At 38.2% G+C, this 26,136-nt stretch overlaps 1 protein-coding gene across 6 annotated transcripts in view; it reads right to left on the reverse strand.

Annotated features, from left to right (window-relative positions):
* MAPK10 (mitogen-activated protein kinase 10) overlaps positions 1-26,136 on the reverse strand; it is a 182,780-nt gene that overhangs the window by 52,177 nt on the left and 104,467 nt on the right. For 3 of the 6 annotated variants that reach the window (XM_075708696.1, XM_075708695.1, XM_075708697.1), the window contains 5 exons: positions 14,123-14,252; positions 11,751-11,809; positions 10,033-10,171; positions 8,550-8,715; positions 5,131-5,202 (listed from right to left, as the gene is read on the reverse strand). In XM_075708696.1, coding sequence (XP_075564811.1) covers positions 5,131-5,202; positions 8,550-8,715; positions 10,033-10,171; positions 11,751-11,809; positions 14,123-14,252 — 566 coding nt within the window. The remainder of the gene's footprint in view (positions 1-5,130; positions 5,203-8,549; positions 8,716-10,032; positions 10,172-11,750; positions 11,810-14,122; positions 14,253-26,136) is intronic. The other 3 variants (XM_075708698.1, XM_075708700.1, XM_075708699.1) reach the window with 1 other exon arrangement.

Below are 26,136 nucleotides of genomic sequence, written 5' to 3' on the forward strand. Positions count from 1 at the left end.
CGGCATCAAGCAAAAGCTGATTTAATAGCATGGGAAGGGACAGACATTTGAGACCATCCAATTTTCATGAGTGCCTGAAAAGGCAACTTGCCTTGGCTGAAATTCATGTGAGGCAGCAGTAGGTGTAGCACATATCTACACCTCAACACTTGGCCACTTTTGAAACTGCGTGTTCAGACCCATGCTGAAAATCTCTAAGGTGAGTGTTGGGAAACGAGCAATGGATCATCTTCATTGTAGTAGCTGGGATCCACTCCAAATGCCACACGGATCACAGACAGCGTGGGGCTCTTATACTAAGTGCAAATTGCATTGCAAACTGTTAGAATACATATATCTGAATTAACCAAGAAAGAGAAGAATGACAACAGCCAAATTTTCTTCACAGCTACACTGAAGTTTCTTTAAGACAGACCTCGTCTCATATGAGCAAACTTCCCCCAATAAAATCATCACAATTCAAACTCTTGCTATATTCTCAGAAAAATCCTGAGTCCAAAACCAAATACCATACACCCAGGGAGGAATCATCCAGCTGAACAAAATCCAAACTTAGTCATCAGTGCCATCATAGCTAACAGACACTTAAACAGTAGGCTAACATGTACCAGCTGATCCAACCTGGAGAGCCAGGCCAGCTGTTCCTAATAGTCTCTTTTAAATAATCCTGATGCTAATTGTTCATTTTGGTTTTTTTAAAAGACAAAACAAGCCTTAATAAAATATTACTGGGAACATGAAAAACAACAGACTGCACTAAACAAAAGTGCAGAAGTTTTATTATACCAAAGTTTAAGAAAACCCCCAACATGCACTCAAAACACTAGGATTATACCCACTAATAAGTGCAGATCATATTTCAAATGCAAAGACAAATTCTGCTTATGAGTGGTGGAAAGGCAACATCTTTTCCTAAAAGACTTTCTTGATTAAAAAATTTTTCCCTAAGGCAAGCAATTTTTTTTCCATATAAATTTCTGGGAAAATACAATCTCTGTCAGGTGTCAGAGAGCATTCTAATCTCACCACTCTCAAAGACAGTTGGTGGACAAAGGAATTTATGAAAATATGGCCACAGAAAATATTAACTTCATCTGTTAATGCTGACTTCTCTTCACAGTCCCTTTTGGATGTTCATAGCTACATGGAATAAGTTTGGATTTTTTTCTCTCTTGCTATCTGAATGGTATTTTTCTCTTTTGACTGCCTTAGACCCTAAGCTATGTGCAGTAGGAATTCTGTTTTCCATATTCACCACTGTAATCCAGGCCTAGCCAAACTTGACACTTGGCTGTTAATACAATATATTTCTATGACTAAATCACTGTTTCCCCTTTGATCTGCTGAAGGACTCACACACGAACTTGCTAGAGTACACGCCTCCCAAGTACTGAAAAGAAATGCTCTTTGATTGCTTTAGTTCCCCACTAAGTCACGTGTGCCTGTGGGACATCACTGTGGCCTCAGCAGCTCAGATCTTAACAAATCTATCTCACCTGAAAGCATTCAGACCATTTTAAGTTTTCCCTTCTCTTAAAAAAAAAAAATACACAGAAATACATTTCCAACCCTTAAATTGAAATCTTACAAAATTTTATGACATTATTAGCTAGAGCTGAACACAGCTTTGGGGAAAGTCTTGGAGTTTTCCAACATATTTCCAATGGCATCCAAGAGTTTGGGCAGTTTTTAGTTGCTCACACTCTGATTTAACTGTGACAAGAGTGGAATAAACATCGAAGAAACACGGTGCGAGAAGCTCAGAAGTGGACTACAAAAGCTTACCAGAACTTGCCAGGAATATTTTGGCCTGTAAATCCATCTGGAAATGGATCAAAAGGTGGATTTCTTCTCATGAGCATCTGACTTCTGACAAAGAAGTCTCCCTGACAGTATTTTGAAATGTCTGCTTTAGGTGAGTAACAGGGAACTTTTTATCTGCTATGCAATCTCTACTCAGTACTCTCCAGGAGGCTGGAGGGTGTTCTTATTTTTCTGAAAACCAGCTGGCTCATCACAAACTGACAGCACTTGAATGGACCAATCCTCTAGCCCTGCTGTATCTTAAGTGTACTACTCGGTCAATTAGATTAAATACCTCAGCAATATTCACACAGCAATCATTTTCAAGTACTGTTTGGCTTTTCACTAATGAAAATAGCGTTTAACTGAACACAAGTTCAGAAAGCATTTTAATAAAGTTAAGAAACATACACATTTTTTGTAAAATGCATAACTTACATTTATAACTGGGACAGTTATCCTATACTGGTACCTGTAGTCTACACAGATTTCAGAGCTTTCTTATATTAACTTAGAGAGAGTTTCTTATTTATGTAGATGAGATGATCCAAAATTAATCTTCTCCATGTTTTAATTTCCGTGAAGACTTTAAAAGTTAAATTTTGTTTAGTCAGCAGCACCTAAGTGCAGTGGTAACTCAGTGCGATGGTTTAGTTAAGATTAAGTTTTTACAATTTTTCTTTCTATAAAACTTAGCAGCAGCTTTGATATATTTCTTAGATGTATACTGTGCCATACATGAATGTTCTTCTCCAGGCTAGAAACAAGTAAGCTCCTTATATTGAAAGCAAGTGCACACAGTAGACATTCTTCTGAATAATTAACAAGAATTGAACTTTTTAGTTTCTATACAGACTTGCCGCTTTCAGCTAGAAAACCCACTGCTGGAAGGCCTTAAGTAGCCCAAGGGAAGCTTTATTGTAATGTTGTTCTGTGAAGTTTACCTGCAGCTGCATAAACACTTCTCCAGCTCTTCCTGTATCTAGGAGGCAAACTAGATCTGCTCATCAACAGCCACAAAGGGAGGGGACATAATATGGACCCATACACAAACCAGTCTTTCTAACACTGAAAACTCTTCTTCATGGGATCGAACTGGTTAACAAATAAGTATTATGAGTATTGACTTGGAAATGAATGTGCAGATTCCTTTTTTTTTTTAAACTTCCAACTCACCTGAAATACACCCACCACTAAAATGTGGTAGCAGTTGTGACCCGGCCCTCATACACTGCATTTCAGGGTATGGGATTACCAATGATTTAAAAAGTAGGACTATCCCACAACTTACACAATGTTTTCTGCATTTTTTCAAAAATTCAGTTGTTTTTTTTTTTAACTGATACTGAAATGTTAAAAGGTATTTTAAAAATATTCTGTTGCTATCCCTGAATAAGACACTGTCATAAGAGATTGTTGTCACAGACAGACAGAAACAAAGCAATTCTTATGTTTGAATGATTTTTTAAAAACTATGTTGTTTAAATTATATAGCTTTTTTGGTTTGGGTTCTTTTTTTTTTTCTTTTTTTTTTTGGAAATGGGCAGAAGAACATGACTCTTAAGTATCATTTGTTGCTGAAAAAGGAGAGCAACCCACCAACCACAGTGCTACGTTTTTGCACTGAAATACCTTTTTTTCTGTATTCTAGTTACTTATCAACTAAAAACTCAATCAGACTTCTCTCCAAGTAGATTAAATGGAAGTATCCTCAGTATTTACAGCTGAACTTCAAGTATATTATAGATCCTTTAGTTTTTCTTTGTACATTAAAAAAAAGAGGAAAAGCGCACAGTATTTGGAGGAAGAGTTATGACGGTGTTTCTGAGGTGTCGCTACCACCAAAACACAGCATAGCTATCACCCTGAATTACAGTCCCATGAATGCTGGGAGCTGCTCTGCACGTTCAGATTACAGCAGAAGGTGGATGTGCAGCCTGCTCCACATGTTGCAGGAAAAGCTCAGCACCTATGGAGTGACATCTCAAAGCTATCCACTAATAATAAAAACCTCTGTTCTTACTTCATTGTCGTGTGTTGCATCTGGTAACTTTCCAGGCCATATCCCTATAAGACTGGAAGCCAGTACAATGTTACTGTTTCCTGCTCAGCAAACAGGAGGTACCTGCAGTTTCCCCATCTACCTGTTAAGAAAGTATAACTGCATCTTCACATGGCTACCAGGCAGAGCTCTGTTTTCAGAGAAAGTCGACAGAGCTGTGAAAATAGGACAGGCAGGACCTAACGCTGACAAACACTACAGCAATCACTCAAGAGACAGCAAAAAAATAATTACTTCCATGACTACATGTCTGTAAAAGCTGGGTTTTCTCCACACCAACTGCCAGTGTCTGCTGATGCCAGATTTTTATGGTGTCTTTCTGCCAACATGCTGAAAATAATATGCCTTTTTGTTTCTGAAAGTGGAGAACGTGTTATGTTGCTGCATTTTATTCTGATGGGCAAAATACACAATACTTACACTTCCTAGTCATTGCAGGCAGGTTGCCCTGCTTAGTGTGTGATAAACCCAAGGCTAAGTAGACACCTCTTTTGTTTTCATTTTCTAATATCCCTTTCACCGCCTTGGAAGTGGTAAAAATAATATCACCCACAACAAGAAGAACAAGATAGGAGGGAAATACAGTTTAATTAACAACACAGACCTCATGCAAGTAAAGGAAAGTCCATTTTTAAATCAAGAGAATCTAATTTCAGGCCAATTTGGAAACCACAGCAGATAAACAGTTGCCTTAAACTGGGTAGCCAAATTCTTTGTTTTGTTTTAAAGAAAAAAAATGTTGTATTGACTCAACTCTGAGCCCATACAGCATTGAGATGAACCCAAATCCGTGATGCATTAGCAAGCAAAAGATGATGATGTCACCACAACTGTTATGAAGTCACTATTTCCAAAACATAAAAGCAGAAAAACAGAATTACAGGAACCAGGTGTGCCAAGTTAGGATTCTTTTCTTTTTTTCTTATTTTTCCTTTGAAGAACAATAAGTAAAGCTATCCAATTTGCAGTCTTAATGCTTGTTTTCTATATTGCTTATTAGTATGACATAAGGACTTCATAAAAATGGAATGATTACAGGTTTTAAAATAAGGTAGCTTTTTTGATGGAAATAATTCTGTGCATCTGTTTTTCATTTTCAATTTTGTTCATAGAGTAGTGAGCTATTTTCATTTACTCATACCTCTGGGATTCAACTTTTTGCTTCTATCTTTACAGTCCTGGTATAGTTATTACATGGTAAAAGGAATGGGGTGGAGGAGAGGAACAAATAATAGGTGAAGCTGCAGCAAATGGCACAAGGATACAGTCCCTTCCTGGAAAGAGGATTTTGTGGCGAACCATTTCTCCCATAATGCATCCCACAGACCATATATCCACTAGAACAGCAGAGACAGGGAAGTGAAGAAGGAGGAAAAAAAAGCAAAGTTAACTATGACATTTCACTCCTAAAGGCAGGGAAAAAGAGCAGGTTGATCAGAACAGTACAGTTTGTTTTGTGGTTTTGTTGGGTTTTTTTTCATGTCTCACTGAAAGCTAAAATAAATAAGTAAATAAGTAAGTAAAAGCCATGTCAGTCAGCTCAACGGTAGTTAGTAATGATGGTGAAAAAAGTTTAAAATCAACATTTTTGGGTAAAGGCCCACAGCTAGCAAGTAAAAATCAACTAACAACTGCACAGACCCGTATACCACAGCATGGTATACACTGAGTTTATGGTGAAAAAACAACTTTTTTTTTTTTTTTTTAAAGAAAAAAACAAAAGAAGAAAAACCCCAAACCCAGACAATGATCATCTGGAATAAATTCTACTTGCAGCCAGGCAGTTTCTAGGCTTTGTCCTGCAGTACTGAGTCACTCTGCAGCAGTACACAAGACATTCCAAATGAAACTACTCACACGAGTAAGGCCATATGGATAAATACCACCCTTAAGGGTTATTTAAAACTCCTGCTTCAGGATCTGTACCTGTATCCTATCTATAGGTACCCATCTATATGTATCTGTCTGTACGTATCTGTCTGTACCTACATACCGACTGGAAAGAATTGGAGAGTGTGACCTGTGTGGACTCTGGTTTTTACTGCATAGGTACTCAAATGCTAAAACTAACGCTTCGCAGGACAAGCACCAACAAAACTAAGAGCATTTCTTATCTTCCTGATCCTGCCTTCAGCTTTTAGATGCAATATGCATAGTTATGTTATCTGCTTGACTTGGGTGGGGGGTTTTTTTGCCCTTTAAGTCTTACAAGAAAAAAGGCTAGATAGTGACACAGTATGCACAGAGAGAGAAGACCTGTATTCCATGTGAAGGGGAAAAAAACTGCTTTCAAATGCTTTAAAAGACTATGTTGTTTGTCAGCTTTGAAACCCCATTTTGTGGTCATGTTTGACCTTCACAACCGGTTTCTCCTCTCTTTCTTCCCCCTTTTTATACTTCAAAAGCAATCCAAAACAAACCAAAGAAACAAACAACTCATTTCTTGGTAAAACAAAATAAAAGTGAAATGTTCCATTTGGGAAAAGGAGGGTAGAGGTATCAGGGGCATGGGACAGCAAGAGCATGCCTGAGGCAGTGGCAGAGTTTTCTTCATGGTGATAGTTTTGGGACCTTCCACAGAAGTGCAGCAAACTGGTTATAATTATGCATCTTTAGCCAACCAAGTGCAGAAAGAAAATGGAAGCAGTGAACAGTCCTTACACAGGCAGTGTACATAATAAGAGGAAAAAAAAACCCAAAACCATAGGGGAGCTTCAGTAATGTGGCAGCATAGGCCAGAGCAGGGAAGCAAAGAACAATCCTTTCTGTTGACTTCCTTGGGAGCTGGATCAGAGCCTCCAAGCAGACCGGCTCCTCAGATAGCTGACCTTCATTTTCAAATATTTTGTTTTCTTTCTCTGTTTAGTATTTTTGCTTTGTACAAGTAAGATGAGACCATTCATCTTGAGCCAGATTCATTGCCCAGGGAAGTCAAAGGAAGTCTCTATGTTAACTTCAGTGGGCATTTGATCAGGACCTTTGGATGTGGCAAACATTCTTAGTACCTTCCCAGCTGTGTACTTCATCACAAAAGTGTGTCTAACTTTTTCTTGGTGCAATTTTAATCATGTGAAAAGCAAGTGCTTTCTCTGTTCTTTCAGGGACAATAACAACAACAATGGTAATCATCTACTAAATGTCTGGAGAGGAAAAAAAAATGCAGAATAATTCATTTCACAACAGAAGGAGGTCTGGATATTGATTAAGGAACTATCTAAAGCATGCCAAGCCTAGTTCAAATTTCTAGTGGCATATCAAAAATATCAATTACAACATACTTTAAGGAAGATCGTTCCTTTTTCAGAAATTATTCTGTACACTTAGACTCTGCTTAATCATAGAATCATAGAATTGTTTAGGTTGGAAAAGACCTTTAAGATCATCCAGTCCAACCATTAACCTACACTACCAAGTAATTCTCTACTTTTTAGACTTTCATATTAAAATGGGTACTGTAAATTCATAAGCATTACAAATAATTCATGCAGGGAGTTGCTAATTTTGGAAGAGGTTGTGTGAGTATGCCTTTATTCTTAAGTCATGGAATCAGCACCCAAAATCCGTTTCAGTGCCCTTTAAAGGATGCAGTTGGCTGTTAGTAAAAGTTCTCCCACTGGTTAGCTAACCTCTTCAATGCAAATTAAGTAGGAGACTTTTTAATAAATTCCTCATTTTGACATTTGCTTTATTTGTCATTGAAAAGTCTCCTTGTGAAACAGACAAGTGGCAGCTTTTGACAGCAGAATCTGACTCACAGTGAATTTTTCTCCACTATATGTTGTATCCCATGCTTTCCTGCCTGGCCTATCTGGCACTCAGATGCAATTCTCAGTTTTGTTACAAAATGAGAATCACGTATAAAGTTGTCCCTTCCTTCATGCCCTGCAAAATGTGCATTCTTCCTTAACCGCTTCTCTATAGTGAGCAGCCCCTACCTGCTTTTCACAATCTTTCCAGGGACCAAGAGGTATCCAGATCATAGATCCCTCACAGACTGTTCAGAGCAAAATCCTATTTACATCTGGTGAGATTACATACAAATTAGATGCATGTTTTTTTAGCTTCAGCTTTTTCCTCTTCTCTCCAAATCTACTTTCTATTAAAAAAAAAGACTCGAACTGCAAAATTCATACCTAGATCTTGACCACATGAAACCTGTCAGCAAAACCTGGCACTTTAGATAAACCTATCATAAAGACAGAAACCATTCCTGAAATTCAGATCTAGCTCTGGATTGGAGAAATTCTGGAAGGGCTAGGATTCCCTCTTTCAGCTTGTAGCTCTTCTTCTTCCCTCAAACAATTCAGAAACCTAGACTCAAATTTAGAACACATCACTCATTCAGCAATTTCAGTGATTTCCACGCTGTTTCACAGCCACAGAAGCCACAGACATTCCGGTCAGAAAGAGCTAACTGTATTTGTTAAGTTCAACCATAACTAAGAACAAGCTTCTCATTACTCTGCAATCCCATACTGATAAACTCAACAGCATTGCATCCCAAATAGATTCTGTAGCTGCAGTGCATGACAGTGAGAAACTGCTCTAAATGACCTGCCTTTGAAATTCAAGATGTCATTCACCATTACGTTTTTCTTTTTCTCCTTCTGGTGCCCCTTACAATTGTAGAGGCAGACCTTACACTTCAGGTCACACTGTGCTTGCTATGAAATTGCAGCCCTACCATTCTCCTTGTAGCCCATTCCCAAGATGACCTCTGGTGCTCTGTAGTAACGTGTCACCACATATGGAGTCATCATGAAGCTAGTGCCTGCAGTCCTGGCCAGTCCAAAATCCAAAATCTTCAACGTGCAGTCAGATTTTACCACAATATTACTTGGTTTTAAATCCTGCAAAAGATAGTGAAAAGACATATGACTGTCCTTCATAAAGCCAGACACAGCTGTGATATGGACTGATATTTTAGGTCACCCTTCAAATATTCTTTTACTCTTTTGACACTTACAGTTACTATCAGAAATACTTGTAAATACACAGCAAAACCTTGCTACTGTTTCTCTAGCAAACTCTTCTGGAAGATGTTCTAACTTGGCATACTGTGAGGCTTTATCTGGATAGCAGGAGCCTGCTGGTGTTAAATTAATTGCATTTAGCAGTTCAAGAAACTAGGATTAGTATTAGAGTACCATTTTGAGTATATATATTTTTTTAATGTTGTGAGCCCAATAGGTTAATTCTAACTATACATGTGGAGATAGCTTAATGTCTCATTTATAATAATTCAACTCATCCTTTGCTGGATGACCATCTAGAAGCCAAATCTATCATCCTTTGCTAAACATACAACATGCCAAGAAAGGAGACCTTTGTATATTGTAAATCAACATCCACTTTGTAACCCATTTTATCAGCCCTTCTTTTCTTCCTCTCTTTGCAGAAGGGAAAAATTTTTGGATTTGTTTTTTCATCTGGAAATCCCAAATTAGTAAAAGCACATTTCAATAAAGAAGTTAACTCAGGATATTTTCAGTCCATTCAGAATTGCCTCCTGTTCACAATCACATGAATGGCTCTCTCTGTTGTCAACTATCACACATAGCACCACCTCTGGCATTCACAGCCCAGTAATGCATCCTCACCAGACACAGCACTCTGATGTGGAAAAGCAAAATGAGAGGATGCATTTAATATAGACTCAGCAGCCTTTTCATTTGTTTTAGCACACATAAATGATGGAAAATGCCAATTCCGTATGCCCTGACCTCTGTGGATCCTGATCAAACAATACTTGGACTACACTACAACATCAATTCAACGTGTCTGAATGTCGTAACGTGGTAGATGTAGCGAGCTGCATTTTCAGAAGAAATAACATTTACCTACACATTTCAGAGATCATAATCACTTTGATGATTTCCCATTCTTATTATGTGCTTGGTATTTGGTTTTGGTTTTGGGTTTGGTTGGTTTTGGTTTTTTTTAATAATCACATTACCTTTTTGTCTGATTAAGTTCATAAATAATCTCATTCCTAACACAAGCATGAAGCTACTCTGCTAAGGGGATGGACTATGACTTGTAAGTTTATAGTCATTTTACTGGGAGATAGGGCTTTGATCCACAGTACATAAGAAACTCAAGCGGTTTCTAAAGTTTTCATGATGATGTCCTATGCTGCCTTAAGTTTTAAACCAAAGGCCCCTTACCCTGTGAATAATTCCTGCAGAGTGAAGATGCTTGATACCACAGAGCATTTGGTACAGTAGATAAGACATTCGCTCATGGTCTAGCTCCATCTGAATGACCTGGCACAGATTGGCATCCATTAACTCCATTACCAGGTAACTGAATGAAAAAGCAAAGTCATAGTGTTATTGTCTGTGTTGAAGAGGAACCACAGCATCATCTCAAATAAGTAACAACGCCTTTTCTTGCTTCACAATTCACTTTATTTCTGATGACTGGGAGTAACACAGCTGGAGACTGGGCTGACTCACAACAGTACCACTGTGGTGTTTGTTTCTCACTGCACCATCTCACTGCACAGACACCATTCTTTTAATGGTGGGTTGCTGGCCCTTTCTTGGTGCATTTCCCACACAGAAACTGTACCTTACATGGGCAAACAGGCAGCACAACACTGATATGTGCAGAAAACAGAAGAGTCACAAGCACCAAATGATACAACTACTTGTCCTTTGACCATTATAAGGAATGGCTACCACAGTACATGTAGGAATCTGAGAGCAGAGATGTCTGAGAGGCTAAAGTATGGATCCCCATGTGAAATGTCTCCAAAAATCCTCCTAGGATTGCATGACTTCACACAATTTTCATTACAACTAATTGGTCTTGTGCTTCTGATAAATAAGCTTCACTGACAACCTCAGCAGGACGGTTAACCCAATCCCCTTTAGCAGTGAGCTGAACATATGTTATATGTTAAACACATCAGCTCATTTCTTATGAGACATCTCACAACCACAGCCATAACTGTAACTGTAACATTACATTAAAGCACTCTCAAACTTTGGGGAAAACACCAGCTCTCCATTTCAATGGGAACTGCATACCTTGTCTTCTCTCCAGCACTAGTTACCTCCTCTGCTCTGCACAAGACTGCAGTGACAATATTATGTGGAAATTCCATATACCAAAACCAGAACAGTAGTTGCCTGGCTTCAGCCATTGCTATCTGTCTGTTACCACTACCAATTTCAGAGTACAGAATAGCAATACATTTCCATACAACAGATACAGAATAGGGGAAAGACTGAAAGACAAAAAGAGTACAACTATATAAAACACTGAATATTTAAAATTTCATTCAGGGCAGGTTGACGCTATGCACAGTAGTGCTTGTGCAACAGGGCAACATTCAGCAGCGTTGCTAGTTGTCCTCTCCATGTAGCACTAGTTCTACAGGCAAGTAATTTTATTCAGTCAAAGGTTATATCAAAACAAATATGAAATGAGGAAATGTTTCACATCAGTCTCTTCTACGGGAAATTATTTCAGAATGAAGTGCCACATTTCAAAACCTCACACACATCAGGGAGTCACATAACAACCATCATTTCCTAAGCAAACTAGTAACACAAAAGCAGGCCCTTTTAACTACTCATACCTCTTCCTCTGCATGTGAAGGCAAATGCAAACACACTAACCCTCCCAAGAAGAGCCACCAGCAGGTTTTGCACACTATTAAGCACCTAGGAAACACAGTATTTGGCACCTTATAAGTGTCAAAAGTGCTCTCAATATGGGAATGCAGAATAACTGTCTACGCACAGTGTAGACTACACATGATCTTTTTTAGAGGAGCTTATTACCTTTGTATTTTGCTGAGTTATTGTGTTCAAGGTACATATAATGCCCCACACGTCTCTAAAGCTTTAGTTTAATTACTGCCTGTGTTACTTACACATCCTGGAACTCCTCCAGAGATTTCTGTGGTGTGAAGACATTTAATAAACTAATAATCTGAAAAGCAAAGTAAGACAAAAAGATTAAGAGAAGTGATAAACATAAGCAGTTGAACAAATTTTGAAGTGTGTGTTAAAGGATAAACTCTGTCTTTTCCATGCTCCATTTATATTAACTCTTTATGGATCAGTAAAAAGTCAGCAACATTCAAAATAAAATACCGCAGATCTCCAAGAGTTCTTCTAGGTACACTTCAAATGGTTTCTGAGAGAAGGATTAGTGATGATCAGTGACAAACCAAAATGCTAACGGTGAGGACAGTCCTCTGGATTTTGAAGTTATAGGTTCAAAGACCAGCTTCAGCTCAATCTAGCATAGCACCCCTTGTGCTACAGCCACAAATTTCTTATATATGAAGAATGCTCATCTGAGGGGACAAATAATCAAGGACTATCTTACTAACAATAAACAGAACTTCCTTCTGACATGGCCACGTGGCCTCAGTTCCTTTGAGGACACATACACACACACACTGACATAAATTCCATCATGAGAGGTACCACTTTTTAGTAGAAGCACTTTAAAACTGTTGACACATTCTGGGCAAAGACATCTTGCATACTGTAACTCCTTTTTTACTTTTTTTTTTTTTTTTTTTTAAATGGGTTGGGCTGTTGAAAGACACTGATAAGAATGTGTGAAACAGCATAGAGGGAAAATGTGACCTCAGGGATCTGAATTTACCATGCTTTCCTTCTGCGTGGGCAACAGAGGTAGAAGATACCAGCACAGCTGCCATGAAGACAACATCTGAATATCTCTCTCCCCGCCTCCATCAGCTCTCAAGGCTAACAGAAATGGCTTAATATTCTTTGTGTCTACTCCATATTCTGACTGATTCTTGCCTCCGCACAGGTGCCTTTACAGTCCTGTCCTTCTCTACACAGACAGATTAAAACTCTGACCCAGCCAACGTGGTGCTGTTATCAGCTCTTATGCAGCATTTTCAATTATATATTTAAAATTAATACCACTCCTGCTGTCCTCTGCTCTTTCCAGTCCATTAAAAACATGAAGTTAGAATGCATCATTCTCCCACCTACAGGGAGAACTACTCACTCATCCCTGCAGTTTCAAAGCCCTGTGCATTGATCTGACTGAAGGTAGTTTCCATCCAAGAGGATGAGACAGGTACAGTCCTGATCAACACAGTGGAAGTGTAAGGATAAGTCAACACCCAGAAATGGGGCAGAGGACACTATTGGTGACAAGTCCTGCTGTTTGCCATTTTAGGGTCAGTCCTTTTTCTTTCCATGTGAATTTGTGATTGAGAACAGTTGTTAAATATCACCTGACATCATGCTTTTTAAGCTCATTTATGCTTTGCATAAGGAGAAAGAATCATTGCAGGATCTGAGGCAAGAGTAAACATGTAGCAAACTAAAAAATTCACTCCTAATGAAAAGGAAGGGGCACACAGGTATGGCACCAAGCCACAGCAGAAATCGAAGAATTGTAGGAAAATTAAATCCTTGGGAGATCCCTTGACAATGCAATGGGGCGATCCTACATATCTCACTTCAAAAAAAGCAGGCTTATACAGTGTCAGGCAGATAGTTCTAACTAATATAATAATAATGGTTACATTTTTAATTAACATAGAGCCCTGGAATAACTCTTTTGCTGCAGTGCAGGAATATTTTCATTCACTATGGATACTAAATGATATACAATAGGTAGCAGGTGTAAGAAGCTGGAAAGTCTGGAACGTGCTAGTGCTGTTTATTCCAACATGAACACAATTAGAAGGAACGGCACAATGTGATAAGGCTTCAGTCCCTGGCTCCACACAAATACATGAGAATGGAAAAGTGCTTTTGGTTCTTAATTTTCTTCATCAGTTTTGAAGCAACCTTCACCATGATGACTCCTCATCTTGTACAATCTATACAATGCATTTATATGACTAGCTTTCAGATGAAGTCCAGAACAAGGAGCGATGTTTGTGCATAGGTACTTCAGCTCAAGAGACACTGTTTTGAGTCACAAATCCCAGTGACAAGAGGATGGAGCCAGGATTCTAACAACCACTTACGCATTTCTGGATAAGGAGTTGACAAGAATGTATTCTGCTCTGTCCCTTTCTATCACCCTAACCCTACTAGCAGCACCCCCATTTGGCATAGCCTTTAAATAAGCACACAGAAGATCCTCACTCTTTCATGTGGGCATATGGTACCAGAAAGACTGCAGCCCTTGAGCGTAATTTGCTTTTTATTTCTTCTGTTTTAAAAAGGCACCCAACAAAGCGATTTTCTTTCTAACAAACAAAATACATATCACTTCTCCAGTTACCTACTGAAAACTTACGTTTTTATGATTCACACACTTCATGAGGACCAGCTCCCTATAAGCTCGCTTGGCATGAGTTTGGTTCTGAAATGGTCTGCTGAGCTTCTTAATGGCCACGTTTCTGTCAAGGACGGCATCATATGCAGCACTGCAGTAATTACAAACACAGGGGTTATGCATCTTAGAGGATATCCTGCATTTCTCATGGCAAATTCCTGAGCCTCAAGTCTACTATTGCCTTTTTTTCCACTGAGAAAATACTGGGACAAAAGGAGGAGAGAGTTTCTAGTGAGAAAAAAGAAGACATCAAAGGGAAACATGTACCACCACATCAGCAGAAGACAGCATGCACCACTACTTCTGAACTCCAGTTCCATAGGAAATTAACACTTATTTTCAAGGGGTGGGAAAAAAAAAATCAATAACTTCAAATAAAAATACAATAAAACCTGGATGAGACAAAAAGTTGTTTCATAAAGCAACTCTCTGTGCATTGGCTACAGCTGAGAGGCTTTTGCTTTTTCTGTCATGATTAAGGACACCTTCACCAAGTGGCTCAATGAACAATTGCCCACTGTTATCTAGAATGAAGTTTGTATTTTCCTTATGATATTTCTAATGGAATCATTCTTCGAGACCACATCATCTAATCCCAATAACATACCTAGAAACAGAAACATTTCACAAAATTTCTTTACCATTTCCTTCTGATAATGAAAAAGTTTGTTACATATGCTTAGTTAAAGATTTTGAAAACATGAAGAAATACAGACTCTGGTTTGTAAAAGTGGGCTTTTAAAGCTGGGCTCCTAAAATTCTCCTTAAACTTTAAAATATTTTGTACAACTTTCAGTTATTTTGATAATCTTCACCTCCGATGAATCTGAACCACTTATTTTGGTGGTTCAAATCTGACTACACAAATTTTGACTTCTACATTTCACACTTCTAACAAAAAGGACACTAGTTCTTAGAATTAGTTCCTGATTGTCCCTTTTACCAAGAATGAGGAAAGGTGTGACATAAGTTTTCTGCTACTCCATGAAGAGCCACAGTGTATGTCCCAAAAGATAAATCAACCAAACCACTAGTTGTTCTAAAAATTACTTTTTAAAGCATCAAAGTAAATATTCAAAATTCTGTATTTTTTTATCAATTCCTGCTTATTGTAGACATTCACTGACATTTACTCACAGAGTCTTACTGACCAAGTACAGAGCAGAAAGCATGTAAGCATCACAAGCTTAGTCACAAAGCCAACAAAAATGTACAAGTGCTCTAAATAAGTAAAAAAGTGTTGGCAACGTGTGTCTTGGAAACCACACAGGTGGAGAAAAAATATTTCAATTACACTACCCCTGCATAAATAACACACCAAATACATCCCACAAATAAGAATAATTGTTTGTTAAAGGTGATGAGGAGTTTTTCAAAGAATGTTTTAGTTCACTGTCAATGCTTGGGGCAGGATGGTGGGATTTCTCCTGAAAATATGTTCAGAGGGGGAAAAAAATTTCTCATGACTACCCTTGCAGGTATTCTGAAACTGTAAGGAAGTTCCATTTTAACATTTTCACATAAAACTATTTCAGATCAAAATGTTAATTTACAGAAAAAAGGTAAAAATAAATACTGAATCTCCCAAAATTATCCACACTGTGAAATACCAACTACTGCACCTGGGGAGGAATAACCATTACATGCTCGGGGGCTGAGTCTGGAAAGCAGCTTTGCAGAGAAGGTCCCTGGTGGACAACAAACTGAATGTGAGCCAGCAATGTGCCCTCGCAGCAAAGAAGGACAACAGCATCCTGGGCTGCATTTAGGAAGACTGTTGCTAGCAGGCCAATGGAAGTGATCTTTCTTCTCTGCTCAGTGCTATGAAGGCTACGTTTGGAGTGCTGGGTCCAGATCTGGGTTCTCAGTACAAAAAAGATAGAAACGTAGTGGAGCAATTCCACTGATGAGCCATGAAGATGATTAGGGACTGCGACATGTCATACAAGGAGAGGCTGAGCGAGTGGGGGTTGTTTAGCCTGGAGAAGAGAAGGCTCAGGGGGGATCTTATGACTGTTCTTAAGTATTTGCTAGAAGAAGTAAAGAAGATGGAGCCAGACTCTTCCAGTGGTCCTAAGTAAAATCCTCTAGTTGACTTTGCTTTGAACAGGTGGGTTGGACCAGGCGCTCTCCAACATCATCCATTCTGTCATTTGGTAACAAGTCTTCCTTCTCTTATTCATTAATAAGGCATATAACTTTTATGACCCAGCTAATATCATGCTAGGCTGATGCATGAACAAAAGTATTGCACTCACTAGTTAAAGCATATATGAAGCAGCTTAGGTGATAAGGCTATCAAAGATCTGGTCTGATTTTCTGGCCAGAAAATTTCACCCAACTAAACCTTATGTTAGGAGGAAAAAGAAGTGTGATTTATAGCCTAATAACACATAGCAGAAAGCAAACCTCCTGTAGCAACTGTCAGAATTGTGTCTTTCATTCTGATTGAGTTCAGCCACAACAGGGCATCATAAAGGCCACAACTCAAATACCCTTTAATTCCATTAAGAAAGTATTAAACAAATAAAAGTCAAGGCCAAAAGATTTTAAAAAACACAATCTTTCAACAGTTAAATGTTTGGTCTCTATCGTTCATGGACATATATTTTAGCAGACAAATCTCTCAGCTAATTCATATTACTTATCACCCAACTTCTTTTAAGAAAGCCTACATAACACTCATCTGAGCTATGTAAGAGTACTTTGAATCATTTTAATAATCTTTTCTCTTCTCATATTTTAATCTCATTAGTCACATCATAAAATCACTGACTAGGAGTTAGAAAACAGTAACACCAAAAGTTTGCCTGGACAACCATTTTCTCCAGTTTCTGACCTCTGTTTGCTTTTCCGAATTTTCTCTCTCCATCAAAACAAGAGACAAAAAGCATCAATCTAAAATCAGAAAACCAAAGACTTCTTAAGCCTTTGGCTTTTATGATCCATTCTCAGTCCTTTATATACCATGGAGGAAAATAAAACAACTCAAGTAATCCTTTCTACAGGGATATTTACTTTGAGATACAAGGATCTTGACTGCAGTTCTATCATTGTCTTCTATCAAATGGAAGGTGTCCAACTACTTCAAGAAGTCGATACGTAAATTCATTGCACTGAGTAAATTAATAGCACTGATGGTTTTTTTCTATTCACCAGAGAGAAGCTTTTGTTTACAGACAGCCAACTATGCATTTTACTACAACGAAATTACAAATACCACATGTAGGTCCTCTCTCTGGTGCTTGCTACACAAAATCCTTACCTTGGAACACCAAGGTTAGTATTGATGATATATCAGCCTTCTTAAGACAAACTTCAATCACTGGCAGAAGAGTGTCTGTATAAGCAGGTGACTCAAGGGAGCAGGAATAAGAGAGAGAGAGTAATGAGTGTCTGCGAACCACTATGAAAAGGCTGAGTGTGAAAGTCAATTTCAAGATCTCCACTAAGAGACTGGACTTGCATCTAAAAGCCTGTGCTTCTTTCTCTGGAAACTCTATCATAACACCTTTTGCTCAACTATGATTTTTTTTTTTTTTTTAAATTTATACAGTTGCCCTATTTTTATAACAAAGACTATAATTCACCCCTGGTCTTGTAAGAAAATGATAGTTTTACTGCAACATGAGCTCAGAAAAATCCTCCGACTTTACTACCATATCTCTGGCAGCTCTACAGAGAGAAAATGCAGTAAATAAACTCTCCCTATAAATTCTGTTTATGGCTAGTTTGGCAACGTAAATGTTAGTGTTTAAAATGCCTTTTTAAACTGTAAATAATTTGAAACAAGCCTATTTAGCAGAGATAAAAAATTTTAGCCAGATGCGAATATAAATTCATGACTACTAAGAGATATATGACATTACAGCTATTTAACAAGACTCTTTGCTGACTTCAGTAGACAAAAAAAAAAAAAGGAAATAAATTAAACTCATTCTAGTCAGATTTACACAAACCCAGATCATCATTTACCACTAATATTGTGTGCGAGTTCAAACTGTAATGATCAATGAGCAATGCTCTGTTATCATATACTTGAAGGACCAGGCATTCATTTTTACACCTATTTCAAAAAGCAAAGAAAAGCATTCTAGTTTCATGTGCAAGTTTCTATTTCAATAGACACTTACCAAGTAAATACTTAAAATTATTCTTCCCATACAGGAATAACTCTTTTAATCAAGAATGAAGCTTAACATTTATCACTGCCGTTATATTCTACCCCAGAATAGACTGTGAAAACCACAGAAAACATATTTTTAAAAATCGACTCTTAGAGATGGGTTCCTAGGATAACAAATGGCAATTTTTTATAGTCTTTAGTTTCAGGATTCTTTGGATGGGGCACACACATCCTTTTCAAGATGCTTACCCTTTCTCAAGCCACTACTTAATTAATGTACTATTATTAGCTCTCAGATGATGGAATGGAAGCCCGAAACAGGAAGGGAAGCTCCCAGCCTCCAGCCTCCCAGGGCGGGCTGTGAAATGGAGACTCTTGGCAATCTCAGCAAGCAGCTTTCTATATTAAGAAAGTCTCTTCACTGAATGTTGTAGAAATCCAAGGGACACCAAACATTCCTCTTACCTATCACTATATATATAAATATATTGCAACAAATATAGTATTAAAATCTTTCTGAAAAGCTACTTAATATTACACCTACTCTGTAAAGTAACAAACTTCAGTCATCTTTGCCTTCCTCCAGAAAGACTCCAGCTGCAACTCTGTTTATCACGAATCACTGCTATTTATATCTGCATTCCTTGATCCTTCTAAGTAAGGTAGTTTTACCACTGACATTAGCATTTTTGCCTTATTTCCTTCATCCCAGCACAGCAAGAGGGAAGAAAGATTAAACTGATCTTGTTAAACAAAGCACTGATCTGTGTATTTGAAATACCCTGGTTATTTAGTGCTGAGATCTCCATCAGTGGGGAGAACTGGTAACCTTGAAAATCACATTTAACAAGAACACTAATGATAGCTCATCCTCAACAATCACCACTGGTATATGGAGCAGAACACATTCTATATACACACACAGATACACATCTAAATTTATATACACATATACATAAAAATAAAAGCATAGATGGATGTATATATAAATCCTTTTCACAGTAATTTCTCTGACTTCAAACTCCCTGCCCTTGGTTTCAGATAACTATCGCCTCTGCATTTTCTGAAGAAGTGATTCTTAGGAACAACAAGAGCCAAATCTCTTTTTCCTGTATCAAGCAAAATTTCTGTAAAAGTAGTTTATGAAACGTTAACCATAAAATATTTTAAGTGCATTTTCTTCTCTCTACTTAAGGTCCTATTTCAGGCAAGCACTCTAACAAAAAGGAGTGAAAAAGTTATTTTGCTTTAAGCACATTTTAAAGTGTATTCTGGTAGGATTTTTTTGTGGTTTTTGTTTGTTTGCTTTTTATATTGATCTCACTTATCAGTCCAAATTTTAGAATTAAATTAGACCTTCTCATTCTTACCTTTTTTTCCCCTCCTTTTGACATGCAACTTCTGAGTTTCTAAAGGCAGACAGTGATACATTTCTATTTACAAACAGTGCATATTCCTCTCTTCAGTAATTACTTTTAAACAGGAAAAAAAAAATTTGTTATTTTTAGAGTGAAAACTTCTCTCCAGAAAGTATCTTTAAAAGTAGTGAATGTTTTCCACAAAAATGGTGTAAAAGAAAAGAATTCCATACATGCACCAACATGCAGAAACAGTTTCCCACATACAGTACAAGTCAAAGGCCACTGTAATGAACAAGAGCCTTTCAATGTCCTTAACAGGTTTGGAATCAAGCCTGTGTGCTGAAAACCCAGAAAATAACCAATATGACCCAGTTGCAGACCTGTTGTCAGGAATGGCTACTCTACATTCAGGATCAGGTCTATTTCTCCTCAAAATGCAGAGAAATTCAGTGGCCTCTGAGACAATATTCAGAGCTGATGCTTAAGGAGACCAATACAGTTTCATAATTGATGACTGCTGCAGTTTTCCTGTTACTGTGTATGGTTCCAGCTATTTGTTTTGAGTTTCCATCAGCTCACAGCTTCTTGCAATCAGCTGGTAACGGCTGGATTAGGAAATACAATCAAGCTGCCTCCCCAACTGCAACATAAGTCATCATTTACATTTTTACTATCACCATGGATGTTTCACAGAATAAATAAATCAGCCTCCAAGACCTTCTGTGAGCTTCCTCATCACAGCAGAGATTACTGATTGCGCTCGAAACGTTCCTTCCTGCACTGCATGGGGCGGCAAAGGCTGCGCGTGCTGAAGTGCAGCAGGAGTCAAACACAGGCATCCTGCCACAGCAAATACCTTGCCAGCAAGGTGCTCCAGCTGGTGCCCTTTGGAGCCCCTTCACATGCCAAGAAGACATGAAACCTAAGCAGCAAAGACAAAAAGAAAGGTCAAACTAAGCTGTCACCTCAGTGCATTTTAAATGGGAGCAGGTCCCCTCTTTGGGCCTTTGGGAACATTGCAGCCAAAGCAAGGTAACTCACTGCCAAATATTCAACATGTGATCTCTTATACTGTGTTGGAATGAAGTAACGTGAGAGAGGAGGGAAGTGCTTGAATCGTTTGGAATTATCATCCTAGTCCTTGAATGAGAGTTCAACATTGCTGTCAAGATCGTATAGCGAATTCTGTAGCAGTTAAACTTCGAAGATGTACCATTATTACTCTACCCTTAATTGGTTTAGTGGTGGACTTAGCAGTGTTCGGTTAATGGTTGGACTGGATGATCTTAAAGGTCTTTTCCAACCTAAATGATTCTATGTTTAAAACTGGATGATTTTAAGACAAAAGTTCAAAATGTGTGGCTTTATTTTACATTTCAGCATTTAATCAGGGAAGACAGGTTTCTTTTCAAAGAAAACTCTTAAAGAATCAGGCCCACTGTTCAGCATGCACATGCTTTCATATATTTAATAAATTTATGGCTGGCAAAATCCAGCTAAAAACAGAAAAGATATGTCTTGCTCTCTGCTTGCAAAATACTCTTAATTTAGTGTACTACACTAGAAAATGCTTGCTCTTGAACTTTGCTTTTAAGACTTACGGTTCTGAAACTGAAATAAAGTCCTGTGAAAATGAAGAAGTTTATTGTCCAATTCATATTATGGATTTTACATTTAGATATTAGATATTTTAGAACAGAGAAGAGCATATGTGGCACATTTTGACTAAAAAATGTCCACATCTCCTGTATAATTTCATTATAATGTCACTGAAATTATTACTGTAGCATTTTAATACAGGTTTCTTCACTACAACATACTTATTCTATTTCCCACCTTGCAAAATACAGCTCTCTAAAGGCCCTGGTTAAATGGAAATATGTTTTAGCTGAACTACATTTTTTCAGAAATCAGACCAAAGCGCTCTGGTTACCCATATATTAAACAAGAAAAAGTGATTTAAAGAGCTCTACACACATTTCTGTCTGAAAATGTATGGAAATGACCACAAAAAGAAATATGAACTGCTCCCATGACCAGTTCTAACTGTGCTTATTGAAAGGGGAGTCAAACAGACAAATCTTCGCCACAGCTAGAAGAAAGTACTTCAACAGGAATCTTTCCCCAGTCAGATCTGTGACAGTGCATGCCTAGGTATTTATGATCTTAAAGAACTTGTTCAAAGAACCAAATGCACTCATGCTTATTCTTAAAAAGCAAACACAAAGTTCAAGTCCACAACTCAACCAGTCCCTTTACTGTCACCCATAAAGGATTACAATAGTATCATTTTCATATCCATGACATCTGCAGTCCAATATTGAATGCATATTACTCATTCTGTTTAAAGTACTACAGTCATTGCCTGAAATGTAAAAGCCAAGCAGTCCTTTCCAGCAAAGATAAACGGGGAAGCACAATGAATTTGTATTTCTAAGGGCAACTAGATTTGAAAACTTTGCTGTGAAATCTATTTTACAATTCAGTCATGCCAAGACAGCTCTTATCCGCCAAACTTTCAGATGGGTGGTCAGAATGAAGATGATTGAGCCATCATACATAAGACAATGTAAAAGAAGTTGCACAGAAAAAAAAAAGGCTGGAATGCTTATTTTTAGTAAACATATTTACAATAAAAGTTCACTCAACATCTGTCACCGGTGGCTCCAAATGTGCTATATTATAATTTTGGCAATTATACTATGGGGTAAAACTGTTAGATAACAAAGTAATTCACTGTGCAGCAAAAGAACCTACACACTTGGAAAACTGCTGGGAAAAAAAGGAATCACAGGCTGGAATCTATTAAGAAAAAGGAGAGTCTGGAGTAAAATTTGCCCTCTACCACTTGCTGAGAAATTCTTCTGTTACTAGGCTGAACCTGCTCTGCTGATATCTTCTTTTAAAACAATTACACACATGAAAGTGTCAAATTTGTTCATGTTAACAAAGTGCTCCTCCATCAAAACCTCTTAAAGGTGACTATCCCCTCCAGCGCCGTCACCATCACAAACCACAAGCTTGTGTATACAGAAGCTCCACACCTTGCACAGACCAAAATCGCTTGGCTGAGCTGACAATTCAGATGTGCAAGGTTATGCCTTTTTGGCCCAAGTTGTACAAAGATATCCCTGTGACTCTCTCATCTGCAGCTTGAACCTTTAGTTATCTTTCTCATTACATGAGCTGGTGATGCCCTAACAAGAACCATTTTGGAATCCATTGATCTGTTCTGTATATTGATGCAAGATAAACTCTTTTCTCATAGCCTTTCTCACTTGCAAAGATGGTGCACGGATATGGTAGGAAAGGCAACGTGAAAACAGCTATGCTGTTCACACATCGCCTGGCACACCTCTCATAATGGGTGCCATTTTAGTTTGCTTGGTGACTAAAATATTCATGAGGATGCTGAACATAAAGTACGTTTACATACTTCTTATCTGTATGTACTCTGCTAATTCTTTATACTTGGCTCTAAAAGTGACTCAGTTGTAGAATCCTTTCCTGAACAGAACTGTAAAGCCAGTGCTTTCTGGTTCTGCATTTCTCTTGTCACTAATTCACTATATAGTCTGCTAGCTGACAATAAATTTTGTTAACCGCTAGCCTAGGAAATTCAACCTGGTCAGTGAAGGAAGCCAAGGGATTTTTTTTTTATTCTGCTTTAAAGGGGCTCTAGGCCAAAATGCTTTTCCTTACCTGTGTGACACATAAGAGAGCGTCTCTCTTCCAAAGTATGCTACACTACTCACTCTTTCTATGCTCAAGGATTTACCGAGGCCAGAGCAAGGTAAAAATCTGAAAAATGGGTCAGACCTGGGGGTGCCTATCAATATTCAGTGGCAGAAAATACATGGGCAAAGGAAGTTAAAGTGTGATTTGTAGGTAAACCACACTGAGTAAATGTTTGCCCAGCATCTTGAGAATGGGTATAAGACGCTGAATCTGGCAAAGAGAGCTCACATTCAGCGCTCTGAACTGTCAACAGGGTTTATAAACTTTGGACAATTTTCAAGTTGTGTTAAGCATCAAAGCCAGAAAAAGTCCAGTTTCCTCATTTAACAGCAATTAAAATTGTTAATTGTTAACTAGGGAAATACGGATGCTGAGGCAGAGTCTGTGCACCTGGCAGAAGTTGAGTACGTAGCACATTCAAACTGTCAGTCACATGATAAATCTGTTATTTTTGGATCTACAAACTGAAATAGAAAACAACTACTACCTTCCATAGCCACCTCACAGTCATAATCTAAAACACTTGCTGGCTTGCCTGACAAACATAACAAAAGCTGTCAGTTTGGAGAAAAAGAAACATTATTTCAGAACTTTCTTACTGCATTTCTCAACTGATTAAAAATCAAAATTCAACCAAGCACTAAAAACGTATTGTCAGCAAGTCATCTTCTGCAATGGGATAATCATGGAAGGAAGAAAGTCAATGTAAAAAGGTTAACCTGTACAAAGGTTAACCCTAAAAGGCTACTCAGTTTCCCAAAACTAACCCTGCAATTTCTGCAAGGCTATTCTAAGCAGACAGAAACAGAAGATGGAAGATGCTGAGATGTCACTTGGTGCTGTTCTGGGAGGGAAGAAAGCCAATGCTGCCCCATATGTCACCTTTACCCTCCCAGCCAAAGGGCTAGTCCTCAGCCTGCCCCTACGCTGATGCTAACTCAACCAACCCAGGTTGTTCTAACTCACTCAGTTAGAAAAGTCAACTCTAGACCAGCTGGGGTAATTCTGTATCTACAGTCTGTCATACTGAGGGACATCACTGACACAGGTAAGATGGTAGCAGGTAAAACTGACGGTTTGTAAGGATACAAAATGTTTTACCTGCTGTATAACAAGCCAAAATGCCTTTGTTCAACAGTAACAAAGTTAAAAATTACTTAGGTTTTCAAGTTGTCCTGTTACACCAGAGATTTCAGGATGTAGATGCTTTGATACAAGTTTAAAATAAGATTTTTGTATGAATTAGAAACTCTACCCCCTTCTGTGGCTCATGGTGAATTAGTGACCCAGAGATACAAAGTTTATTTCCAGTTTGAAAACAGGCACCAACCATCTTGGGATGGAAAAGTGTAACACCATGAATCCAGCAAAGAATAAAAGCAAAAAAAAAAAAACCCAAACCCAATCAAAAAAACCCCTTGATGTCCTCTTTGCCACTTGCTTTCACTCCTGCCTTTGAGTCTTCCTCCTTTCTGCTTCCCTTCCTAACTGCCTCTCTCTTTATCACCAACTCTTGCCCATTCTGGTGAGTTTGCCCACTCATGTCATGCCATACACGTCTCACATTGTTCACAAACTTCACCTAGGCTTCATACACAATCTCTTGTTTCATATTGTTTTCCTATTTTGCACAACTTCTGTTATATTCCTGTTTTTTTGGCCATCACTTTTTCATGATTGTCTAAGGACAGCAGGTCTTGGGACAAGGGACAACTTTTTGCTTTCTGTAAAGCACTGTGAAAATCTGTAGACCACATTAATATCAGAGAATAAATATCACATTTTATCACAATATCACGGAGGATACATTAATATCAGAGAATAAATATCAACAATACATGCTGACAAAGAAAATCAAATTATCTGAGCTGCATTTCCTTCCCTATTGGCTCTAGTTTTTCTATTTCTGGTTCCATTGCTGCTTTGTTTTGATACATGCCCTTTTATTTGGATGCTCTGTCCTATAGCCCTACCTCTCTGATTCCGTATGGTCACAGCTATTCTCCTATCACAGGAGAAACCCCTTGCCCCTAAGTGGGAACAGAAGTGCAATTGCTTTTATGATAAACACGTGGTAATCAGTGATGACGATGCAACAGCCTTCATTTCAGTGGTGACAGGATTTCAAGTGAATGAAATAAAAGTCTGAACTCAGTTAAGGAATAGCTGCGATGCACTGACAGTAGTTAATTCCAACCTGATTTCCTCCTTGAACTGAAATTTTTCTGCTACTGAATTCCAGAAAGACAACCTGATACAAGAGAAGCAAGGAGACTCTTGAAAAACAATCTGTCTGATATGTCGCAGTGTAGGAGTGAGATAGAACAAATGTGAGAAAAGGGAGATCTGGCAGAGACCAAAAGGAAGTTTTTGATGGGGTAGGAGCAGATATGTGCCTGACATCCATAAAGGGAGTTATAAAATGTTACTGCCTGATAGCAAAAAGTTTAAATTAAATTGAGTTTTTAATCAGCCAACAAAGAACGGACTTAAATTACACAAACGTCAGTTACTTCTCTGCAGCCACAGAACCTACAAGCAGCTGATAAATTTTTTAAATGACTTTAACAGGATCATAGATGCTTACCCAGTCATGGCTATGAAGAAACCTGCTTTATACCAAAGAGTTGTACTGATCCAACTGAAAATCCTGGATGTCAATGCTCTCAAATGAGCCTGACAGTGCCTTTACTGTACTGCAGTTTACAACCAAGTAAAGTGAGTATTGCTGTCAGTGGTCACAAAAACAG

This window comes from Pelecanus crispus, chromosome 4 (assembly GCF_030463565.1).
Source record: "Pelecanus crispus isolate bPelCri1 chromosome 4, bPelCri1.pri, whole genome shotgun sequence".
Classification (NCBI taxonomy): domain Eukaryota; kingdom Metazoa; phylum Chordata; class Aves; order Pelecaniformes; family Pelecanidae; genus Pelecanus; species Pelecanus crispus.